Source organism: Megascapheus bottae, chromosome 15 (genome assembly GCF_031878675.1).
Source record: "Megascapheus bottae isolate mThoBot1 chromosome 15, mThoBot2.hap1, whole genome shotgun sequence".
Lineage (NCBI taxonomy): Eukaryota > Metazoa > Chordata > Mammalia > Rodentia > Geomyidae > Megascapheus > Megascapheus bottae.
This window is the reverse complement of record NC_143523.1, coordinates 27,959,149-27,982,596: the sequence shown is the minus strand read 5'-3', so window position 1 is coordinate 27,982,596 and position 23,448 is coordinate 27,959,149. Positions and strand designations below refer to the sequence as shown.

General features: G+C 40.3%; 1 protein-coding gene across 4 annotated transcripts in view; it reads right to left on the bottom strand.

Moving 5' to 3' along the window:
* Ide (insulin degrading enzyme) overlaps positions 1-23,448 on the bottom strand; it is a 76,398-nt gene that overhangs the window by 43,827 nt on the left and 9,123 nt on the right. For 3 of the 4 annotated variants that reach the window (XR_016537818.1, XM_090346247.1, XM_090346248.1), the window contains exons 2-4: positions 14,042-14,226; positions 12,288-12,495; positions 9,093-9,262 (exon numbers count right to left, since the gene is read on the bottom strand). Coding sequence is in view for 3 of the 4 variants with exons in the window: in XM_090346247.1 (XP_090202373.1) it covers positions 9,093-9,262; positions 12,288-12,495; positions 14,042-14,226 (563 nt within the window). In the remaining variant the exon portion in view is untranslated. Of the gene's footprint in view, positions 1-9,092; positions 9,263-12,287; positions 12,496-14,041; positions 14,227-22,166; positions 22,229-23,448 lie in introns of those variants that run through there. The other variant, XM_090346249.1, reaches the window with a different exon arrangement.

Sequence of the window (23,448 nt, the reverse complement as noted above, 5' to 3'; positions counted from 1 at the left end):
AGCTCAAGCCTTGGTGGTGCCTCCTTTTCTACTAAATGAAGATTTCAAAGTCTTAATTTCAGAGTGACCCATCCTCAGAGCTCCACTAGCCTTTCAAACTGCCAAGCTCAGATTCCTACAAGTAAACCATGATTAGATCCAAGTTTAGAGAAACTTTATTTCTACATACTAGGTGGCCATACCAGTATGTGACAGTTTTAGATCAAAATCAGGTTTTCAGCCCAGGTAATAAAGCCTGTGAGACTTTTATCTTCAATGAACCAGCAAAAAACTAGAAGTAGAAGTGTTCATCTGCCAGCTAAGGCACAGTTCCCAGATCCTGAGTTTAAGCCCCAGTACTAGCACAAAAATAAACAAACAAACAAAGCTTTTGTCCATAGTAACCTGGTCTGCCTAAGTGCAAACAATGTATTGATATCAGCTACTAAACAGAAGCTCAATTGCATTCAGTGAGAATTCAGAGTGGCTTTTATGAATATCATAGTCCATGCCTAGGCCCCCGAGTTTAAACCTAGATGTTTTCAGTTGTTTCTAATATGTAATGGGAGGAGGACCTGTTCAGTAGGATGTGCCCACAATGGCAGTTCTTCCTCCAAAGCTCCCGAATGAGAAAGAGGAAGAGTTATTCCACTATAGCACTAGCAGAGAAACATTACAACTCTGTTTTAATAGTGGAGCCAGAGTCAGGCTTGCTGTTGAAATGATCAGCACATCTGTAACAAACCCGCTCATGAATTTACTAAGAACAGGAAGGCTAGCTGGATATTCTTTTTACAATCCTTCTATATTTTGGTCGAAGTTCTTAAGGAACAGTTAGATGAAAAAGAAAGAAAGAGAGGAAGAAAAGAAAAGAAAAGAAAGAGAGAACAGGAGGCAACTGGCAATGATGGCTACCACCTGAAATCCTAGCTACTCACAGGACTGAGATCTGAGGACTGTGGTTTGAAGCCAGCACAGCCAGTTAGGTCTGTGAGGCTCTTATCGCCAAGTAACCACCAAAAACACAGAAGTGGTTCAAGTGGCAGAGTTCCAGCCTTGAATGAGAAAGCTAAGGGCAGTACCCAGGTCTGAATTAAAGTCACAGTACCAGTACATAAAAAGCAAAAGAAAAGCAGGAGGCAAGGCTCAGTCTTCTAACCTGATATTAGTAGGCTTATATCAAGTAAGAAAAAAAAAAAAAAGCATGTGGGCGGGGCATGGCTTACTTAATAGAGTGGGTATAGGGCCTGTCTGACAAGTACATGGCCCTGAGTTCAAAACCCAGTGTCCAAAACCAAAACAAAATGTAAAAGAATCGAAAGGCATATGGAACATACAATAAATATTAGGCTCGTTTTAAAGTCCAATTCCAACTGCTATTAAGAATGTGAGGGTATGAGAGTTCATATACTTCAGGGGACAGTGTTGCAAGGTCAGTGATGACAAAAAGCCACTGGCAGTATCTGGTGAACCTAAAGACAAGCATTGTCTTTTATGGAGTAACAATGCACCTGGACACATGCACTCCGAGAGCTCAAAGGAGACATGAACAAGCACGCTTACAACTGTGTTCCTCTAACAAAGCGGCAAGCAGAGGTAAATTCATCTCATAAGTAGTCCAAATAGCAATAAAAATATAGACCAGAGGCACACGCAACAACATGAACAACTCAACACAGTGTTGAATAAAAAAATACAAGTGGCAAGATTATATATGAGAAAATGCAACTAGCAATGCATTAGAAGAGTGGTTATTTCTCAGGAACAGGAAAATGCAATTTTAATTATCAGCGTGTAAATGTACAGATATTTGACACTTCTTTAAGCAGTATGACAGAATCAGCTGGCAAATGCTCTAAATGACAACTGCGTCATCCAAAATTTGTAAAGGCTGGGTGTTGGTGGCTCACATCTATAATCCCAGCTACTCAGGAGGCCGAGCTCTACGGGTCATGGTTTGAAGCCAGCCTGGGAAGAAAGTCCATGAGACCATCTCCAGAAGTGGTGCTGTGGCTCAAGTGGTAAAATGCTAGCCTTGAGCAAAAGAGGCTCAGGAAGGGCCAGGAGTTTGGCCTAGTGGTAGAGTGCTTGCCTAGCATGCACAAAGCCTGGGTTCGATTCCTCAGTACCATATACATAGAAAAAGAAGGAAGTGGTGCTGTGGCTCAAGTGATGAATGCTAGCTTTTAGGGGAAAAAAAAATCTCAAGGACAGTGCCTAGGCCCTGAGTTCAAGCCCCAGGACTGGGGGAAAAAAAAAGTAAAATACTGAAGCAGAAAACAGACAATATACAGCAGCTTCTGCTTTTCTAAGTAGAAAGGGACTTCAAACATTAAGCAAAGGGATATATGTATTCTCAAAGAGAGAAAAACAGATGTTGTAATAAGCGAAGGGAGGAAAGCAGAGGAAAGGAAGCAGATGACTTTTTCCATTTAGAGGTCCACACGGAGGAACACTGAATACAGCTGGTAACAAGTACCAGTTCAGTCTCTAGACACATACTGACCCAAATTAGTGTGAATGTAGCTGGGTCATTTATATCAAAATGCTGCCATGGAAATCTTGAATCCTACTTTCTGGCTCTCACTGTCATGTCAAGCTCCAACCATGGAGGGAGAGAGTGGCTGACCAGTACAGCCCTTCCACCCTGGGCTTGCTTCGAGAAAGCACTGCCTTGGCACCTGGGAGATTCAGAGATACCTGTTATGACTCTACCATATAATAATTAAGTATTTCTGAGGGTGGTTTATTTTACTGGGAAAAAATGGACAGATACTCAGTAGTTAAAAGCAACAACTCAATTCCTAGCTCCTTCCTTTCTTAGCTGTGACACCGAAAAGTTCCTTAAATGCCCTAAGCCACAGTTTACTTTTTTCCATATATAGGAATAATAGGAACTAATTTATAGAATTGCTGTGAAGATTTTTTTTTCTTTTCTTTTCTTTTTTTTTTTTTTTTTGCCAGTCCTGGGCTTGAGCTCAGGGCCTGAGCACTGTCCTTGGACTTTCTCAAGGCTAGAGCTCTACCACTTGAGCCTCAGCACCACTTCCAGCTTTTTTTTTTTTGTATGTATGTGGTACCAAGGAATCGAACATGGGTCTTCGTGCATGCTAGGCAAGCACTTTAACCACTAGGCCAAACTCCCAGCCCGCTGTGAAGATTTTTAAAAATGAGTAATCCACACTAAGGTTGGCCGTCAAATGTCAGAAAGTCTCAAGGACTTTCCTGCTTGGGCTGGCTTCAAACTGTGATCATCAGAACTTAGCCTTCCGAGTAGCTAGGCTTATAGGCATTGCAAACGGTGCCCAGCTTCACTCCCTACTTCTTTTTTTTTTTTTTTTTTTTTTGCCAGTCCTGGGCTTGAGCTCAGGGCCTGAGCCCTGTCCTTGGACTTTCTCAAGGCTAGAGCTCTACCACTTGAGCCTCAGCACCACTTCCGGCTTTTTTCTATATATGTGGTACCGAGGAATCGAACCCGGGTCTTCATGCATGCTAGGCAAGCACTTTAACCACTAGGCCAAACTCCCGGCCCCGCACTCCCTACTTCTTTAAGTAGCCCAGGCAGGAAAGTTCATGACTCTGAAAGCCAGAAATGGTACTGTAGCTCAAGTGGTAGGGTACTAGCCTTGAGAAAGCTTAAGGACAGTGACTAAGCCCTGAGTTCAAGCCCCAGGACTGGCAGAAAAAGAAAAAAAAGAAAATCCTAATTCCAGGAGAACTGTCATTATATCTCTTTTGATATCCTAGAGAATTCAATTCTAGGTGGTAATAAAGCAAGCTAAACAGAATAGTAGTTAAAAGTCCCAATTCTGGGCTAGGCATCTGGTAGCTAATGCCTGTAATCTGAGCTACTCAGAAGGCTGAGATCTGAGGACCACAATTCGAATCTAGCCCAAGCAGGAAAGTATGTGAAACTAATCTCTAGTTAATCACCTAAAAGCTAGAAATGAGTGGCTCAAGTAACAGTACTAGACTTGAGCAAAAAAGCTCCAGGAAAGCACCTACACCTTGACTTTGAGCCCTAATATGGATGGACACATGAACACTCTCTCTCTCTCTCTCTCTCTCTCTCTCTCTCACACACACACACACACACACACACACACACACACACACACAATATATATATATATATAAGCTCTGGTTTTGGGTGTGTACACTGGGGATTAAATTCAGTAAGGGGAAGGAAGGAGAAAAAGAAGACCTGATCCTGGAAATGAAAGCTGGCTATACTCTCCAATAAGACTCTGCCTTTCCCATGCCTCCTCCCTACCTGAACTTCTGGTGCCAGCAGTACAGACCCTAGTTATGCTTCTTTGTGACTTATAATACATTGTACAAAAAAAGAAAACTTACTAAATTGCCACCTGAGAAGCTGGAAAAGAAAATTTGGGCCACACATACTTCTAATCTTAAGGAGCGTGCAACATCCTATTAATTACATAATAATTAAGAGTACAGGACAATAAGGAAAATGTCACCCTTACAAGCAGTGCACCTCCACCCATTTCCAGTTTATCCCACCCTGCCACCTATGTTCCTACAGATCAGGGAGCACTGGTTTCCACTCCCTACAACTCTCTCATCATCCATTTCCTCCTACTTCCTCCTACGGGACTAAATCTAGTTACTACCAGTGTTTGTGGGATTCTGTTTGGAGAAACAGATCACTGAAGAACAGCCAAAATCTTTTCCCTTCTCTATTTCAAAACTACTATAGAAACACATGAAGTCACTCAAAAGAACAGAAGTAAATTAATACAAATTTCTGATGAGGTTTTTTTCTTCATGTATTACTTTTTCAGATTGTGTGTGTGTGTGTGTGTGTGTGTGTGTGTGTGTGTGTGTGTGTGATTTCTGGGGTTAAGATATATAGCTTTCATTCTATTTCCTTTCCCTACATCTTTTTTGAGACTTGCTATGTTGCTCAGGATGGCCTCGAACTTGAGATCCTCTTGCTCCAGTCTTCTAAGCAGCTAGGATTATCAGTATGGACCACCATGCCCAACTCTTATTTTCAAACATCAAAATAGAGAGGAGTTCTACTACAAACACTTTAATGTTGATATTTCTAAAATCACAAGAGATCTTGACATTTGCATGACTTAATTCATATTTTGTGTTCTGAGTTTGCCTCATTTATCTCATAGCTATTTGATATTACCTCACTCTTTGCTAACTAACTACCTTGTCATGTAAGGCTGAAAAACAGAGAAACCCTCAAACTCCACCCAAACATATATGGCCATGCAGCATAGCTCTACCTGTCATTTACAAACCTTCCTAAACTACATTTTAAGAGTGTTCCTTATTTGTGATCATAGCTCAATTCATTCACTAGATTTCTGAAAGATATATAACCTCATTATTCGGATTATCACTTATCACTAACTACAAGCTTTTTTTTTTTTTTTTTTTTTTTTGGCCAGTCCTGGGCTTAAGCTCAGGGCGTGAGCACTGTCCTTGGACTTTCTCAAGGCTAGAGCTCTACCACTTGAGCCTCAGCACCACTTCTGGCTTTTTTTCTATATATGTGGTACCGAGGAATCGAACCCGGATCTTCGTGCATGCTAGGCAAGCACTCTACCACTAGGCCAAACCCCCGGCCCACACTAACTACAAGCTTTTACAAAAAATCAACTCCTACAGTGTGGTGAGGCTTATACCCATAATCCCAGCTACTCAGGAGGTAAAAGAGGATCTCAAGTTCAAGGCTAGGGACAAAGATAGGGAGACTCTGTGTCAAAAACAAGTAAAAATATAAAAGGGGGCTTTAAATGTGGCTTGCCCAGCAGGCATGAAGCCCAGGGTTCAATTCCTCAGTACCACATAAACAGAAAAATCAGGAAGTGGGTCAAGTAGTAAAGTTCTAGCCTTGAGCAAAAGAGACTCAGGGGGCTGGGAGTTTGGCCTAGTGGTAGAGTGCTTGCCTAGCATGCATGAAGACCTAGGTTCGATTCCTCGGTACCACATACATAGAAAGAAGCCAGAAGTGGTGCTGTGGCTCAAGTGGTAGAGCTCTAGCCTTGAGAAAGTCCAAGGACAGTGCTCAGGCCCTGAGTTCAAGCATCAAGACTGGCAAAAAAAAAAAAAAAATTAAAAAAAAAGAGACTCAGGCCCAAGTCATGAGTTTGAGCCCTAGGACTGGCAAATAATAAATAAATAAAAATATAAAAAGGGCCTGATGGCTCACACCTATAATTCTAGCTACTCAGAAGGCCAAGATCTGAGGATTGTGGGTAAAAGCTACCTAGGTAGCAAAGTCTGTGAGGCTCTTCTACACAATTAATCACCAAAAAGCTAGTGTGGCAAGTAGTAGAACAGTAGCCTTGATAAAAAAGGCTCAGGGACAGTGTCCAGGGCTCCAGAATTAGAACAACAACAAAAACAAAGTGCCAGGGGCATAGTGCATAATTTAAGTTATAAAACACTTGTCTGGCATGTGTGAGGACCTGTGTTCAAAAGGGAGAGACAGAGAAAGAGAGAAGAAATCAATTTCTCCAGAGAATTTCCAACATTCTCTGTGCAATAGGCACATTGTGGTAGGAGTTATCTAACCTATCAAAAGGAATTACTTTTCAGGCAGGGAAAGCATTGACAGGCATACCACAAGAATCTGAGTTCAATCCTGAGCATCACACATACAAACAGGACTACTAGAAAGGAGTTTTAGACGTTTGATTGATGTAATAATTTTGAAATTACATTCTCTTTCTGACATAACATGCATATATATGCCCATGGTCTTCATGAAACCCACTATTTAAACAATTCAGCATTACACACACAATTTATAGATGTAGTTTTCATCTGTATGTTAAGTCTGTAAATCAAGTGCTTGTACATCAATGCTGATACTGTCCTGTGGTCCAAAGAACACAGTACTTCTAATTCTTTTCTCTTTCTTTTTTTTTTTTTTTTAACAAACTTCCTCTAATTTTGCTAGGCTATCAAATTTCCCTGGCTAAGACTCAAAGGAATATAGGTTTTCCTCATTTGTCATAAGCAGTAGAAACCTTGGGCTCTCATAGCAGAGATTTACAATAAAACAAAACCTAGATACATAAGTCCATATAGAATGACACTAAATGAGTGATTGTTGTCCTTAATGTACTGTTATCTCTCATCTCTTTTGCTGCCTCTTGGTTATCTCATATTGTTACAGTATTTTACCTTGTTATCTGATATATTGTATATATGCTTATTTATTTATTTGAAAAAGGATAGGGAAGGGGAGAAAACAAGATGAGGGGCAGGGATGGGAGGAAGGAAATGGGCACTTTACAATGTTTGTGAAGTAATGCACCTACTATCTGGTGAATATAATGCAACCCTTCTATTAATTACAATAAAAATATATGGAAAAAAAAAAGAAAAATTGCAACATTAAAAAAAAAATTTCCCTGACTAGCTGGACACACTGGCTCACGCCTGTAATCCTAGCTACTCAGGAGGCTGAGATATGAGGATCACGGTTCGAAGCCAGCCTGTGCACTAAAGTCCATGAGACTCTTATCTCCAATTAACCACTAGAAAACTGGAAGTGGCACTGTGGCTCAAGGGGTAGGATAGTAACCTTGAGCTGAAGACAGTGCCCAGGCCCACAGTTCAAGCCCCATGACCCACAAAAAAAAAAAAAAAAAAATCCCTGGCTGATGTTTGATATCTAAGAATGGTATACAAGCTTAAAGAAAGCTGTCTTTCAGTTCAAGCCACAGGACAAGAAAAAAAGTTATATTTTTAGTCTTAATTTTTATTTTGTCTGTCGTGGGGCTTAAACTCTGGACCTAGGTGCTGTCCCTGAGCTCTTTGGCTCAAGGCTACCACTCTACCCGTTAAGCCACAGCACCACTTCTGGCTTTTTGGTAGTTTATTGGAGATAAGGGTCTCATGGGCTTCCCCACCTGCTTTTGAACCATGATCCTCAGATTTCAGCCTCCTAAGTAGCTAGGATTACAGGCGTGAGCCACCAGCACCTGCTTTTGCTTTTTTTTTTTTTTAAACTTTACTTTTGGGGGCCAGGAGTTTGGCCTAGTGGTTAAAGTGCTTGCCTAGCATGCATGAAGACCCGGGTTCGATTCCTTGGTACCACATATAGAAAAAAAGCCGGAAGTGGTGCTGACTCTCAAGTGTAGAGCTCTAGCCTTGAGAAAGTCCAAGAACAGTGCTCAGGCCCTGAGCTCAAGCCCAGGACTGGCAAAAAAAACAAACAAACTTTACTTTTGTACTGCTTAAATATTTAAACAATGAAAAGTATTCAAAAAAAGGATATAATCATAAAATCAGACACTCTATATTTGTTTTATTCTACCCATTTTTATTCCTACCTCCTATCTCCTAGGAGGAAACAGAAACTTTGTAAGCAGAACCCTCTTGTATTTTGTAGCATTCTATCTCCCACATAGCTGCTACCACAGCAGATGCTATATATCTGCAGAAGTAGAAGTGGATGGGAGGGGCACAGGAGGACTCCACAAGCCTTGAAATGAGCCTTTGAAAATGAGCACTTCCAAGGCTCGGCATGGCACAGCCTAGAAAGCTCAAGGCTTTCAAGTCCCAGTACCACTTAGGGGCAAAAAAAAAAAAAGTAATAAAAAAGTACTTTCTAGGTAGATGTGGTGGCCCATGCTTGAGTGTAATTTCATCATTCTAGAAGCTGAGGTAGGAGGATTTCAAGTTTGAGGCCAACTTGGGCTACATAGGGAAACTTTTGTCTCAAAAACAAAAATATGAGAGCTAGAAACATGGCTCAAGTAGCAGAACACAAAGTCTGTAATTCAAATCCCAATACTAACCAAAAAATTAACAACAGCAGCAAAAAAAAAAAAAAAAGATCTCTAGCACTGAAAAAATGAAACAAATAAAGCACTGTCATTTGTAGAGCAGACTTTAGAATTTTGAAATCCTCTCCCTTCGATGTACTGTTAATACCTATTTGCAACTGTAAGCACTCTGTTCCTTAAACATTTAGACCCATACTTCAAGGAGAGTCAAGCAGGAATAAGAAACTAGGAAATCTTCATCTTGAATTGTAAATACTATATTGTGTAAAGAGGCCAAGGGTTTAAAGGAGGTCAGGGAAAACTAATGCATGAAAGCTGTTGTTGGCAAACCTGTCCCAAATTTGCTGAAGGGGTGTTTGGGATTTCCTGTAGCTTTTTCCAGCTGAAAGAGTCTCCAGGCATCATTCATCACATTCTTCTCATGCTCTGAGTCAACAGCATTTACCTCTCTGTCTTTACAACTTGCATCAAACAAGGGGCACAGGAAAAACTGTGCAAACCTAAAGGTGCAAAACATAATTAACAACTTGAATACTGTCATTTAATAAGAGGCTGGCTTTTAAAATACTTCTGAAGCTTATGAGGTAGGAAATATAAGTTCTATGTAACAACAACAAAAAAAATCTATCATTGCTTGGCTGGGAATATGGCTTAGTTGTAGAATGCTTGCTTAGCATGCGTGAAGCCCTGGGTTCCATTCCTCAGTTATCACATAAACAGAAAAAAGCCATAAGTTGTGCTGTGGCTCAAGTAGTAGAGCTCTTCTAACCTTGAGCATAGAGAGGCTCAGGCACAGAGCCCAGGCCTGAGTTCAAACCTCAGGATCAGCAAACAAATAAACAAGTGAACAAACTATTATCATTGCTACTAAGAAAAAACACATAAATGTTAAGTACTCTAAAAGTAAAGAATAACACTGAATGTACATAAACTTGGAGGAACTGATCAATTCCAGATATGCTAAATTGTTAGTGGAGAGACACAAATTAATATCAAAGTCAAGGAGGCTTATGGAATCAGCAGAAGTCTGTTTGCAACTTGATATGTCTAAGAAAAGGCTTGTTCTATGTATCTAACTCCCTAAATAAAAGAAAGTGGGGGGGGAGTGGGATGGGGAGAGGGAGTACAAGTGACAGTTCTTAAATAAATCTCAAGTTTACAGTTTTAGGTGCAATTTCACTAAGACTGTAGTGCCTCAGGAAAAACAAATTAAGACATCTACTTTCAAAAGTCATAACAGGTTATTTTTCTTGTGGGGAAAAACAGACTTCAATTATTAGAAAGTAATAATGAGGTAAAACATCTAAGGTATGACATAGTACATTGACTAAACCATGATTACAAGCTTTATGAAACAGTAAGTGAACAACCTATGAATTTTTAATAAGCAGTCATTCAACAAATAACATGGTATGTAACTCCAATATGAGTAACACATATCTCTTTCTCATGGTTATTCTTTAATAACAGTACCAAAGTTTCATTAAAGTCATTCAATAATTTGAATTGTCTCTCTCCGGTAATAACTGTTAATCATGATACCATGTAGTAATCTCCCCCTACTTCATTACTGGGAACTGAACTCAGGGACTTGAAAGCCACACTAGTTGTTTTTATTTGGTTTTGAGGTAAAGTCTCCCTAACTTTGTCTGGGCTGTCCTTGAACTCTGGATCCTCCTGTCTCCATTTCTTTCTTTCTTTTGCTAGTCCAGAGGCTTGAACTCAAGGCCTGAGCACTGTCACTGGACTTTCTCAAGGCTAGGGCTCTACAACTTGAGCCACAGTACCACTTCCTGCTTTTTCTATGTGGTACTGAGGAATTAAACCCGGTCTACATGCATGCTATGAAAGCAAGCACTCTACCACTAGGCCAAACTCCCGACCCACTCCATTTTCTAAGTAGCTTGCATTAAAGACTTAAAGGAGTAAGATGGTATTTTATTTATTTTTTATTTATTTATTTATTTTTGCCAGTCTTGGGCTTAAGCTCAGGCCCGGAGCACTGTCCTTGGATCTTTCTCAAGGCTAGAGCTCTACCACTTGAGCCTCAGCACCACTTCTGGCTTTCTCTAAGTATGTGGTACCAAGGAATCGAACCTGGGTCTTCGTGCATGCTAGGCAAGCACTCTACCACTAGGCCAAACTCCCAGCCCCTAAGATGGTATTTTATAAGGATACTCAGAATTCAGATGAAGCTGAGGATTGAGATTTTTAAACAAAACCACCATTTAGTGGAACTAACATTTCAGATATACACCTCAGTCCTGCTGTTGAAGAGGCTGTGGTCATTATTTAATATTTATTTTAAGTGTATAAATGAATATGTTAAGTACTTTACATATACCAATTCCAAAAGAAAACGCTATCCATCCGGAGTCTATACACAGTTACAGGCATATAATTTCTTTTATGTACTTACCTCAATACACAGTACCTAATAAGCAATTTTTTTTTTTTTAAAGCTACTCTTGTTGGAGACAAGTGGCTAAGGCCTGTTATCCTAGCTACTCAAGAGGCTGAGCTCTGGTTCAAAGCAAGTCCAAGCAAGAGAATCTATGACCTTCTTATCTCCAATTAGTGACCAAAACAGCTGCAAGCAGAGCTGTGGTTCAAGTGATAGAGTGCTAGCCTTAAGCAAAAATGGTCAGGGAAAGCACCCATGTCCTGAGTTCATGCCCCAGGATATGGAAGAAAAAAAAAAAAAAGACTGGAACATAAAAAAAAAGTAAGTAAAAAGCATACTACTCTGACTCATTCATATGCCCTAAGCCCATACTTTTTTCCCTGTTAATGTTTTTCTGCAAAGGAACAAATGCAAACTATTCATTTCTCAAAAATATAACAACAGATAAACAGGAATAAGCAAATAAAGTTGACAATAACTAAAACTACAAAGTCAGAGTTCATTAAAAACCTATGAAAGAGCTATATAGTACTCTCAGGAAAAACTACATTTTGAACAATAAACTAAATCACTGACATAACAAAAAAAAAAAGTAGAACTTGCTGACTGAATAAAAGAAAATGGACTAAGAAATTAAATGCCCTAAGAGAGCTTGCTCCAAGACTGAAAGAGCAAGTGAACATGGTCTGTATCTACTAAGGATCCCTGAGAATCGAGGAACTCAAGGAGAACAGAATAATTAAGGGCTCCTGCTCTAGAACTGAAGTAAGTGTGAGAAGAGATCTGCAACAGTCACCGGTTCTTCACCATATGCTTTATTTGCAACACCAGTTAGAATAGGAAGGGCTGGACAATTTTACAAGTTAATATAATATTTTGTAGGCCTGGAGGCTGGGTTAAAGCATATCATTACCTTCTTTTTTTATCAGAGTGTAAAGATAGGATATCACTCATTATTCTTTTTCTTTTCAGGAAACATAGGGTGGGGAGGGGAGGGAGACTGGTTAAAGTTTCTTTAAACTGTAAAGTTATGATACAATATTTGTAAAAAGTAATTATTACTGTTTTGTTAACACAGTTAAGTACACAGGTTGGATAATTCATAGGGTACATGGCATTACCTGTCTAGGGCACCCTCTAGGTGTTCATGGGAAACATCAAAATAATAATTGGTATGCTCTCCACTTGTAAAGGCATTGGAACTTCCTGCATGCTCACTGAGAAACTGGCTGTATTCATTTTCTTTAGGATATTTCTTTGTTCCTAAAAACAGCATATGCTCACAAAAATGACTTAAGCCAGGAATATTTGAAGGATCTGACAATGAACCTGAAAGAAAAAAAAAAAACAACACATCATCTTTTTTTTTTTTGTCAAAAATTAATGACTAAAGATGAATTACAAATGGTTTGAATTTTTTTTTTAAATCAATCATGGGACTTAAACTCTGGGCCTGGGCGCTGCCCCTGAGCTCTTCAGCTCAAGGCTAGTGTTTTGCCACTTTGAGGCACAGTACCACTTCCAGTTTTCTGGTGGTTAACTGGAGATAAGAGTCCCCTGTAGAGCTGTAGGTGCAATGTTTTACCTATCTTGTCTTAGTCACTTCTACATATACCTGTCTTAAGAGGGTCCGGTTAGTACATGAGATCTATATTCTAAAACACATAGAAGCTAGTTGTTTGTTCAATATCATCTTTATTTCCTCAAGCCTAATAAGTAAAAACTTTTATTATTTTTAATTTTTTTTTGTGCCAGTTTTGGGCTTGGACTCAGGGCCTGAGCACTGTCCTTGGGTTCTTTTTTTTTTCCTCAAGGCTAGTGCTCTACCATTTGAGCCTCAGCACCACTTCTGGCTTTTTTCTATGTATGTGGTACTGAGGAATCGAACCAGGGTCTTCGTGCATGCTAGGCAAGCACTCTAACAGTAGGCCAAACTCCTGACTAGTAAAAACTTATTTTAAGAAAATGTATCTGCCAGGCATGGTGGCTCATGACTGTAATCCTAGCTACTCAGGAGGCTGAGATCTTAGGATCAAGGTTCAAAGCCAGCTCAGGCACAAAAGGACCCAAGATTCTTATCTCCAATTAACCTCTAGAAAAGGGGCTTGGCTCAAGGGTAGGGTAGTAGCCTTGAGCTGAGGAGCTCAGGGACGGCACCCAGGCTGGGTGGGTTCAAGCCCCATGATCCACAAAAATAAATAAATAAATAAATAAAATAAAAAATGTATGTATACACACATAAGAAGTAGTATAAAAGGGGCCAGGAGTTTGGCCTACTGGTAGAGTGATTGCCTAGCATGCACAAAGACCCGGGTTCAATTCTTTGATACCACATACATAGAAAAAGCCGGAAGTGGTGCTGTGGCTCAAGTGACAGGGCACTAGCCTTGTGAAAGCCCAAGGACAGTGCTCAGGCCCTGAATACAAGCCCCAGGATGGACAAAAAAAAAAAAAAAGAAGAAAAAGAAGTAGCATAAAAGAAATGTGCACACAAGAATTTACAAAAATGTCACAATAACCAAGTGAATGAAATGAACAAATAAATAGATGGAGCAGGCAGGGATAGGGAACCATTTTTCCGAACATTCTCTGACTATGCCTCAGATTTAAGTAATTACTACGATTTACTTAAGGATGACCCTGCTGCTAGGTCACCTCGAGTGAGAACCTCACAAGACGCTCTTAATAAATAAAAGACTATTTCCACTTAGACAACGGTAGTTTACTAGTTCTATAAAGGTTCCAGCATAAAGGTATTAAAGCCAAAAAAGCACAGCAAAACAGTGTACATTTACTCATAATGGAGGATCCTGATAAATGTTAGCATCAGATGGATAAAACTGAACAAATTTAAACCGACAATTTTAAATGGTACCTATGTGTACATCAAGTGCAGCTGATGACTTGTCTGTGGTAGGATCGCTGATGAGAAGTACTTTGATGCCATTGGCCAGTTCTAGTCCTCGGTACTCTCGCTTATCTTCAGGAGATTTGACAATGTTGTTTCCTATTCTCTTGATAGCTGGATTATTCATTTTGCTGTAAATTCTACTTTGGAAACTGAAAATAAAAAGATTAATTGTTACTCTGTGACGATTCTTCACTCTCCCCACCGTCATGCCCAACCCCCAGCACCTGCCCAGTACTCAGTACAGAGGTTTGGATTCAAAGCCTTACACTTGGGCTGGGAGTTTAGCCCAGTGGTTCAGTGCTTGCCTAGCATGCACAGAGACCCAGGTTCAATTCCTCAGTACCACATACATAGAAAAACTCAGAAGTGGTGCTATGGTTCAAGTTGTAGAGTGCTAGCCTTGAGAAAGCCCAAGGACAATGCCCATCCCAGAGTTCTAGCTCCAAGACTGGCAAAAATCAAGAAAAATAAACAATTAAGCCCGTACACTTGCTCAGGTAGCACTCTACTACTTGAGCCACAATTCCACAATTCCGGCCCAGCTCTTTGCTGGCTATTTTTGGAGATAGAGTTTCAAGGATCTTTCTACCTGGCTAGCTTTAAACCTCAATCTTCTGTGTCTTAGCCTACTGAGTAGTTAGAATTATAGGCATAAGCCAATGGTCACAGGGATTCAATTCTGAGGTTGGGCACTGTCCCTGAGTTCTTCAGCTTAAGGGTAACATTTTACCATTTTGAGCCACAGAGCCACTTCCAGTTTTTCTGGTGATAACTGGAGATAAGAATCTCATTAACGGCTGGGAGTTTGGCCTAGTGGTTAAAGTGCTTGCCTAGCATGCACGAAGACCCGGGTTCAATTCCTCCGTACCACAAACATAGAAAAAAGCCAGATATGGTGCTGAGGCTCAAGCGGTAGAGCTCTATCCTTGAGAAAGTCCAAGGACAGTGCTCAGGCCCTGAGCTCAAGCCCAGGACTGGCAAAAAAAAAAAAAAAAAAAAAAAAAAAAATCTCACTAACTTCTTTCTTACTTGAGTTGTCAGATCTCAGACTCCTGAGTAGCTAAGATTACAGGCAAGAGCCACCAGCACCCAGTAAGTTCTGTTTTGTTTTTTAAAGAACAAGAAATAACATCAAGTAAATCAATTTAGTTAATCAACTAATAAAATATATTTGACCAAGCATGGATTCTTGGACCTATAATCTTAACACTTGAGAGGCTGAGGCAGAAGTCTCTCAAGTTTGAGGTGAGCCGGGGCTATATAGCAAGATCAAGGCCAGCCAGGACTAAAACCAACACCTTACATCAAAAAAAAACTTGAAGGAGGGGACAGGAGTTTGGTTGGCCTAGTGGAGGAATGCTTGCTTAGCATGCACAAAGGCCTGGGTGGGATTCCTTGGTCCCACATACATAGGGGAAAAAAAGCCAGAAATGGTGCTATGGCTCAAGTGGTAGAGCTCTAGCCTTGAGAAAGCCTAAGGATAGTGGTCAGGCCCTGAGTACAAGCCCCAGGACTGGCAAAACAACAACAACAAAAAAAAAAAACCACCAATTTAAAAACCTGAATGAAACTATTGCTGCTGCTGAGGATTAAATTCCAGGCTTGTCCATACTAAACACATGCTCTGCCACTGAGCTCTAACTCCAGCTGTAGTGGAAACTTTTACTCACAGGCTATTGTCGCTTACCTACTTCATCTTGCCTTTGTCCTTTTAGAGAAAAGCTAACAGTGTTGTTTTTGTGAAGCCATATTTGTATCCAGGAGAACACATGGATGGAGGATTTGACAATAGGGTGGATTGGGCTGTGAGTTGGCCAGTATACTGACTTCAAATAGTTTTTAATTACAAATAACTACTTTCATTCACATTTGAGAGGTATCTATCAAATTAAGTATGGTGAGATGTTGGGTAAGAATTATTACTGGGTCAGCTAAAACATTGCTCAACCTGATGATATTCAGATAAAACAAATCAAGAACTTCTGGGTCAAGCTAGGCTCTGGTGGCTCACATGTATAATCCTAGTTACCCAGGAGCCTGAGATCTGAGGAGCTCAGTTCAAGGTCAGCCCAGGCAGAAAAGTTCCCATAAGACTCTTATTTCCAATTAGCCACTCAAAAACCAAAAGTGGAGATGTGACTCAAAGTGGTAGAGTGTTAGCCTTGAGCGAAAGACATCAAGGATAGTGCCCAGGCCCTGAGCTCAAACCCCACAACCAAAAACAACAAAAAAGAACCCTTGGATCTTATACAGCACATAGGTAACCTCCATAAAGTACAATCCTGTGAAGATAGTACTCAAATCAAAGACATGGGCTGTCTTAAAGCAGCACAAACAACAACGTAAAATAAAATGCTTGAAAGACCCTCAAATCATTTTTTTTGAGCCAATTCTGGGGCTTGAACTCAGGGCTTAAACATTGTCCTTGGGCTTTCTCAAGGCTACAGTTCAACCACTTGAGCCATGGTGCCACTTTTGCCCTTTTCTGTGTATGTGGTGCCAAAGAATCAAACTCAAAGCTTCATGCATGCTAGGCAAGCACTCTAAACACTAGGCCAAACTCTAGGCACCCCTCAAGTCTTTTTTTTTTTTTTGGTCATGGGGCTTGATCTCTGGACCTGGGTGCTGTCCCTGAGCTCTTCAGCTCAAGGCTACCACCCCACCCCTTGAGCCACAGTGCCACTTCCGGTTTTCTAGTGGTTAACTAGAGATAAGAGTCTCATGGACTTTAGTGACTTTAGTGCCTGGGCTGGCTTTGAACTGCAATCCTCAGATCTCAGCCTCCTGAGTAGCTAGGATTACAGGTGTGAACCACCACGCCCAGCTCAAGTCATTTTTATAATCCACTTAACAGCTAAATTTCAGAAATGGAGTAGCCTGGCATCTTAGCAGATAAATCTCTTACAAGGACAACCTTTGATGGTTTTCTCCTTTCTTCAAGAAGAATAGAGAAGTGATGGGGAAGGGATTAGTGCAGTGATGGGATTTTTCCAGAGCCTGGGGTGAATATGTTTTTGGAGAGGAAAACTAATTTTTACTTCAGTAGCTATAAGATGGTCAAGTTCAATCTCAAAGAGAAATGAAAACACTTGGGCTCAAAATGGTGTTTTGTCTCAGGGGCAGGGGAGGGGTAATCTCAGGGTGACAGAAGTAGTCAATTTAAGACTTGTAAGAAGGACACAAAGAATCTTAACACATCTACTTTTCATTTATATCCCAAATGACAGATGTGTTTAGAATGCAACTAATACCTTTGGTGTATTGTTTCAAAAATCTTGAGTTCAACATAAATTTTTACTTAAAAAGTGAGCCCCAGGGTGACATTGCCCCAAAAGATGTACTCTTTACCTGACTTACACAACTGTAACTCCTCCATACATCGACTGTAAAATAACAACTAAAAAAAGTGAGGGGGGAGGGACAAAAACATAAGAAGGGGTATCAATGTCTGAGAAGTAATGCACCTGGTGAATGTAAAGGTAACCCCTCTATACATTACCTCGATAATAAAAAATAAAATAAAATTTAAAAAAAGTGAGCTCCAAAGCTGCAATAACAGCACTCAAGAGGTTGAACTTAGAGGATCATCAGTTTCAAGCCAATCTGGGCTACACAGTGAGACCCTGTTTGGAACTCAAAAAGTGAGTACTGACAGGTACAGATGGCTCACACTTGTAATTCTAGCTACTCAGGAGGCTGAGATTTGAGAATTGTAGTTCAAAGCCAGCCTGGGCAGGAACACCTGTGAAACTTATTTCCAATTAGCCACCAAAAAGCTGGAAGTGGAGTTGAGTTGGGTCTCTAGTGACAGAGTGCTAGCCTTGGGCAAAAGAGCTAAAGGACAATATCCAGGCCCTGAGTCTAAGCCCAAGGATGGGCAAAAAGAAAAAAAAGCTGGAAATGGAGCTATGACTCAAAGTAGAGTGCTTTCCTGTAGCACAAAAGCATAGGGACAATATCCAAGCCCTGAGTTAAAGATCCAGCACTCCCCCCCAAAAAAATATATATATAAACACAAATACTATATAAGTACGTATAAAGAAAATATATAAGGATAGCCACCTCAATCACAGTCTACATTCTACCCCCTTTCAAAGATTAGATTTTACTTGTCTAGACTTCAATTTTCTCATACAATGAAAAACAAAAACAAAAACAAAACTTAAATAGTAAAACAGAGAGTAACATGTAGGTAGACAAAAAGCATAAGACTGAGAGCTCCTGGACCTGTAAGAACCATTTATAAACACACACAGGCTAGTGATGGTTTAACTTATTTGACACTGAAGCTATGTCTGATCAATACTGGTGTGACTGAGAAAAGAAGAGGTATGTGCATTCTGGAAGTCACATATAAACATTAGTGCAGTACTTTTAGACATTTGTAGACAGGATTAACAACAGCTATATTCTATACTAGCAATGCTTCCAGTCAAATATCCTGGCTTTATGAATAAATAAAAGGCAAAAGCAACAGTAAAAAACAATTTCAAACAAGACCCATTCCCAGTCATCTTCACTCAGCAAGTAGTTTGGCTTTACCTGGAGCCTATATAGCACCACTTCCTACACAGATTTGGTCCTTACCTCCTGGAGAACTGACAGCAAGGGCTGGGAACTCCTCTGATGAGCTTATCTGTCTGTGCACTTATATGCATACTCAGGCCATCACATGACTGCCTGTTTCTCATTAGCATAAGACTTCCCGAATAGGGCTGGGAGTCTGGCCTAGTGGTAGAGTGCTTGCCTACCAGGAATGAAGCCCTGCGTTTAATTCCTGTGTACCACATACATAGGAAAAGCCAGAAGTGGTGCTGTGACTCAGTGGTAGAGTGTTAGCCTTGAGAAAAGCCCAAGGATAGTGTCCAGGCCCTAAATTCAAGCCCCAGGATTGGAGAAAAAAAAAAAAAAAAGACTTCAAGAGTATTATGTTCTCCAATAAGCAAGCATTCTGACATTTTAGATGACAAGCGCTAATTCAAATGCATTCTCAGACATTTATTCAATATTTTTAACTTGTCAAAGTCAAAATTTTAGAAGCAAGAAAATTTCTTTCAATTTTTAGAGATGTTAGCATACATTGGAAATGTCCTAAAATACTGTCAGTTTTCAGCACTATGATAAACTAAAGAGATGTTTAGCATATTTTGTGATCAGAATTTAAGACAATGCCTATTCTCAGGGGAGGTGAAAAGCTGAAAGAGTCATTTTATGCTATTTAGTCCTTGGTAGTTGAGGAGGTGATAGATTCTACACACTTTTTGACAAGATCTCTAGGTGGACTAATCTCAATTTACCTCTAAGAAATAAAATAAGCTCAGAGTTGGGCACTGGTGGCTCATACCTATAATCCCAGCTACTCAGGAGGCTGAGAGTTGAGTGTCATAGTTTAAAGTCAGCTTGGGTGGGTCAGTCTGAGACTTTTATCTCCAATTAACCACAAGAAGACTGGAAGTGGCACTGTGGCTCGAAGTGGTAGACCACTAACCTTGAGCAAAAGAGCTCAGGGATAGCACCCAAGCCTTGAGTCCAAAGGAAAAAAAAAAAAGAAAAAGAAGCTCAGGAGCTTAAGTCACTTGTCCTAAACCATTCTATCACAAGCTACAATTATAACTCAAACTCTCTTGCATGAAGAGGAGTGTCCCAGAGCCCTGGCCCTGAAGGAACCAGACTAGTAACAGGAACTTATCATTTAAGTTGTCAATAAAGCTGTCCAGAGGGCATCAAGGGTGTAAAGAAAGGGGTGAGTAGAAGCAGTCAAATCCGAGGTAAGGGAGGGACAAAGTAGAAAGGAATGCCTAAATTAAGCCTGATAAGGAGAAGAAAAACACAAAGAATAAAATGGAAAACAGAGGAGCTTGTATTAGTCAAACTACCACCATAATCTAAAAACTCTGGGCTGGGAGCTATAGCTCAGAGGTAGAGTACGTGTGCACGTGTGAGTTCCCAGCTTCCATCCCTAGCATCATGTGTGCTCATATATACACATTCACAGACTAAGATATGAAGAGGCTTAAATGTCAGATTGACAGCAAATTCCTAAATAAAAGGTCATTTCCAAATTCCCAAGCAAATCTGATGCTGCAAACAGCCTTTTATTCCAATGACCTTTTACAATCCTGTATTTCACAGCCTATTTAATAACAAACAGATTGGGAATTTTTTTTTTTTTTTTTTTTTTTGCCAGTCCTGAGCACTTGTCCTTGGGTTTTCTCAAGGCTAGTGTTTTTTACTTGAGCCACAGCACCAATTCTAGCTTTTTTTTTTTTGCCAGTCCTGGGCTTGAGCTCAGGGCTTGAGCACTGTCCTTGGACTTTCTCAAGGCTAGCACTCTACCACTTGAGTCTCAGCACCACTTCCGGCTTTTTGCTATGTATGTGGGGTACCGAGGAATCGAACCCGGGTCTTCGTGCATGCTAGGCAAGCACTCTACCACTAGGCCAAACTCCCGGCCCAGATTGGGAAATTTTATTTTGACTTTTAACCCCTGCCCATCGCCATCAATGCACTCTACAAATCTAAAGACAGGCCCCATTTAGAAATGAAAACCTATAAACTAGACCAGGTAAGTGATCATGCCAAGTCAAATTTACATATCAAAACCTTCTCAGGCTTGGTACCTATGGCTCACACTAGTAATCATAGCTGCTCAGGAGGCTGAGATCTGGTCAGAAAAATCCTGAGACTCTTATCTCCAGTTAACCAGCAAAATAGCTGGACTGGAGCTGTGGCTCAAATAATAGACCTCCAGTTGTAAGTGAAAAAAGCTAAGCAAAAGTTTGAGGTCCTGAGTTCAAGCTGGCACAAAATATACACCTTAAAAAAAAAAGCTGATATTAAAACAAAAGAAAACAACACCCAAAAACTGAAATGAATTAGGATGATCGCATTTTCAATGAATCCTATAGTATTATCGCTCTGTTTTTTAATTTAATTTTACTGCAAAGGTGATGTACACAGGGGTTAAGGTTACATAAGTAAGGTAATCAGTACATTTCTTGTCAAACAATGCTACCTCCCTTGTTTTCTCCCACTTTCCCTCCCCCCTGCAGTATCACTTTGAAGGTTAGTTCCTTGGCACATTTGTTTTAGTTCTGGTCCATGCTTTTATCAATAACTGTAAATTCCCAAAATGACAAGGTTAACAAGGAACACCTCTGGAGACTTTATAAAAATTTAAACAAATGAGAGATAGTTTCTTACAGGTGTGATGTGAGGACAAGGGCTTTCACAAGTGACCTCTGCAAAGTCTCAGGTTGTTACAAACTGAGAGAGCATACCGGCACATAAAACGAATCCTAACAATCACTCCCATTTTTTGTGATTGTTGTTGGTGGTGGTGTGGTGGTGGGGCTTGGTCTCTGGGCTGGCGAGCTCAAGGCAACTCTTGAGCCACAGTGATATTTGCATCACCCCCATGTTTTAAGCATGTCTTAGGCTTTGTAAATTGTTCATTTAATCTTCTCATTTTCCCTAAATGGTGGTTCAGCAGCTGCTGCAAGGGTCATCCTTCCTCAACCCAATGAAGAACAAAGGCCCAGTGATTAAGTGACTTGCCCAACTGCAGTCAGGCACAGTTGATTTGTGGTAAAGCTGGAAGGACAGAGAAAGAGGAAGCGTGGGAACGGGAGGAGCAGAGGTGGTGCTTCAGGCTTTCTTTTCCAGCTCCTAGTTACCACTCTCCTGACCCCGTTCTCCTTCCTCACAACACCACAGAACAAAAAAGACAAAAATTAAAGTGGGTCAAAAGAAATGCTCCAAGAGAAGCTTTTAGTTCTTTCCTTCTTCTTCCTCATATAAATCAAGCATAGGTGGTAGAAGGATATGGAAAAATACTTCACATCCATCAAAGAAGTCCCTGAGCCGAACTTTATCTCATTATATACACTGTCCATAGGAAAAAAGAAACGTATGGCAGGAATAAATGTACAAGCTGGGCACAGGTGTTTCATGCCTGTAATCCTAGCTACTCTGGAGGTTGAGATCTTAGGATTGAAGTTGGAAGGCAGCCCAGGCACAGTTCTTGCATTTACATCAAGTACCTGAACGAGAATGCCATGCTATGCCATCAAGTCTGGAAAGTCATTACCTTTGGGGGTTAGCAGTGATTAGAGGTGAGAAGGAGGAGGGTTTGCTCCATGGCCATTTGCTACCTATACAGGTATGCCCAGTTTGTGAAAATAAGTCAAGCTTGACTACTTGTATTTCAATAAGAAGTTACAGAAGACAGTTTCTGAAAACAGAACAATAAAATAAAAGGAGATAAAAGAATTATTGATATTATAAATACTCATCACCAAAAGTTATCAATGGAAATATTTTCACTTCAAGTGGGAAGTAGCTTCTAATCTGAGAAGGCTATGATATAATTGCCTAATTAGTGTGACAATTACCTAAACCTTCTTGGGTGTGTTCTGAGATGATTACTTTGGCTTATGGTTATCTTGACCATAATAGGAGGACCAAGTAAAAACAGTGTGATTCAACTAAGCCACTAACATATAGTAAATATGTTTGTGTACATGCCAGTATTGAGGCTTGAATTCAGGGGCTAGAGAGGCTCTACCACTTGATTAATGTTTCTACTTCCAGCTTTTTGGTGATTAACTGGAAGTAAGTTTCATGAACTCTACTGCTTGGGCTGGCTTCAAACTCTGATCCTGGATGTCACCCTCCTGAGTAGCATGAGCCATCAATACCTAGACTCACATACTCAATATTTTAATTCAAGATTTTATTCATGATGATTTGAAAATGTTTGGTCATTACTTTAGACTCCAGTGAAAATGAAACCAATTAAACACAGCAAGCACTAGCCATCACCAGTGGCTCACACCAGTAACCCTAGCTACTCAGGAGGCTGAGACTTGAGGCTCACATTACAAAGCCAGCCCAGGCAGTAAATCCACCATTTCCAGTAAACTACTCAGAAAAAGCCAGAAGTAGCAGGGTGGTTTAGTTGGTGGAGTGCTATCCTTGAGCACAAAGAGATTCAGGAACAGTACCCAGGCCCATTGTTCAAACCCCAGTAAGCACTAAAAAAGAAGCAAGCACTAAATACAATAAGAATAGAATTGAAATTCTTAAAGTTTGAATAAATTCTCTCAACATACTCAACATTTATATCAAATAATTCAGATTTGAATCAGATCTGAAAGGTGGTATGGCTCAATCGTAAAGCACCAGCCTTGAGCAGAGAAAGCCAAGGGAAAGTGGGAGGCCCTGAGTTCAAGCCTTAATACTGGTACACACACACAGGAAAAAAAAAAATCAGTTGAATTATTTCAAAACAAAAATACTAGGCTGGGAATGTGGCTTAGTGGTAGAGTGTTTGCCTAACATGAATGAAGCCCTGGGTTTGATTCCTCAGT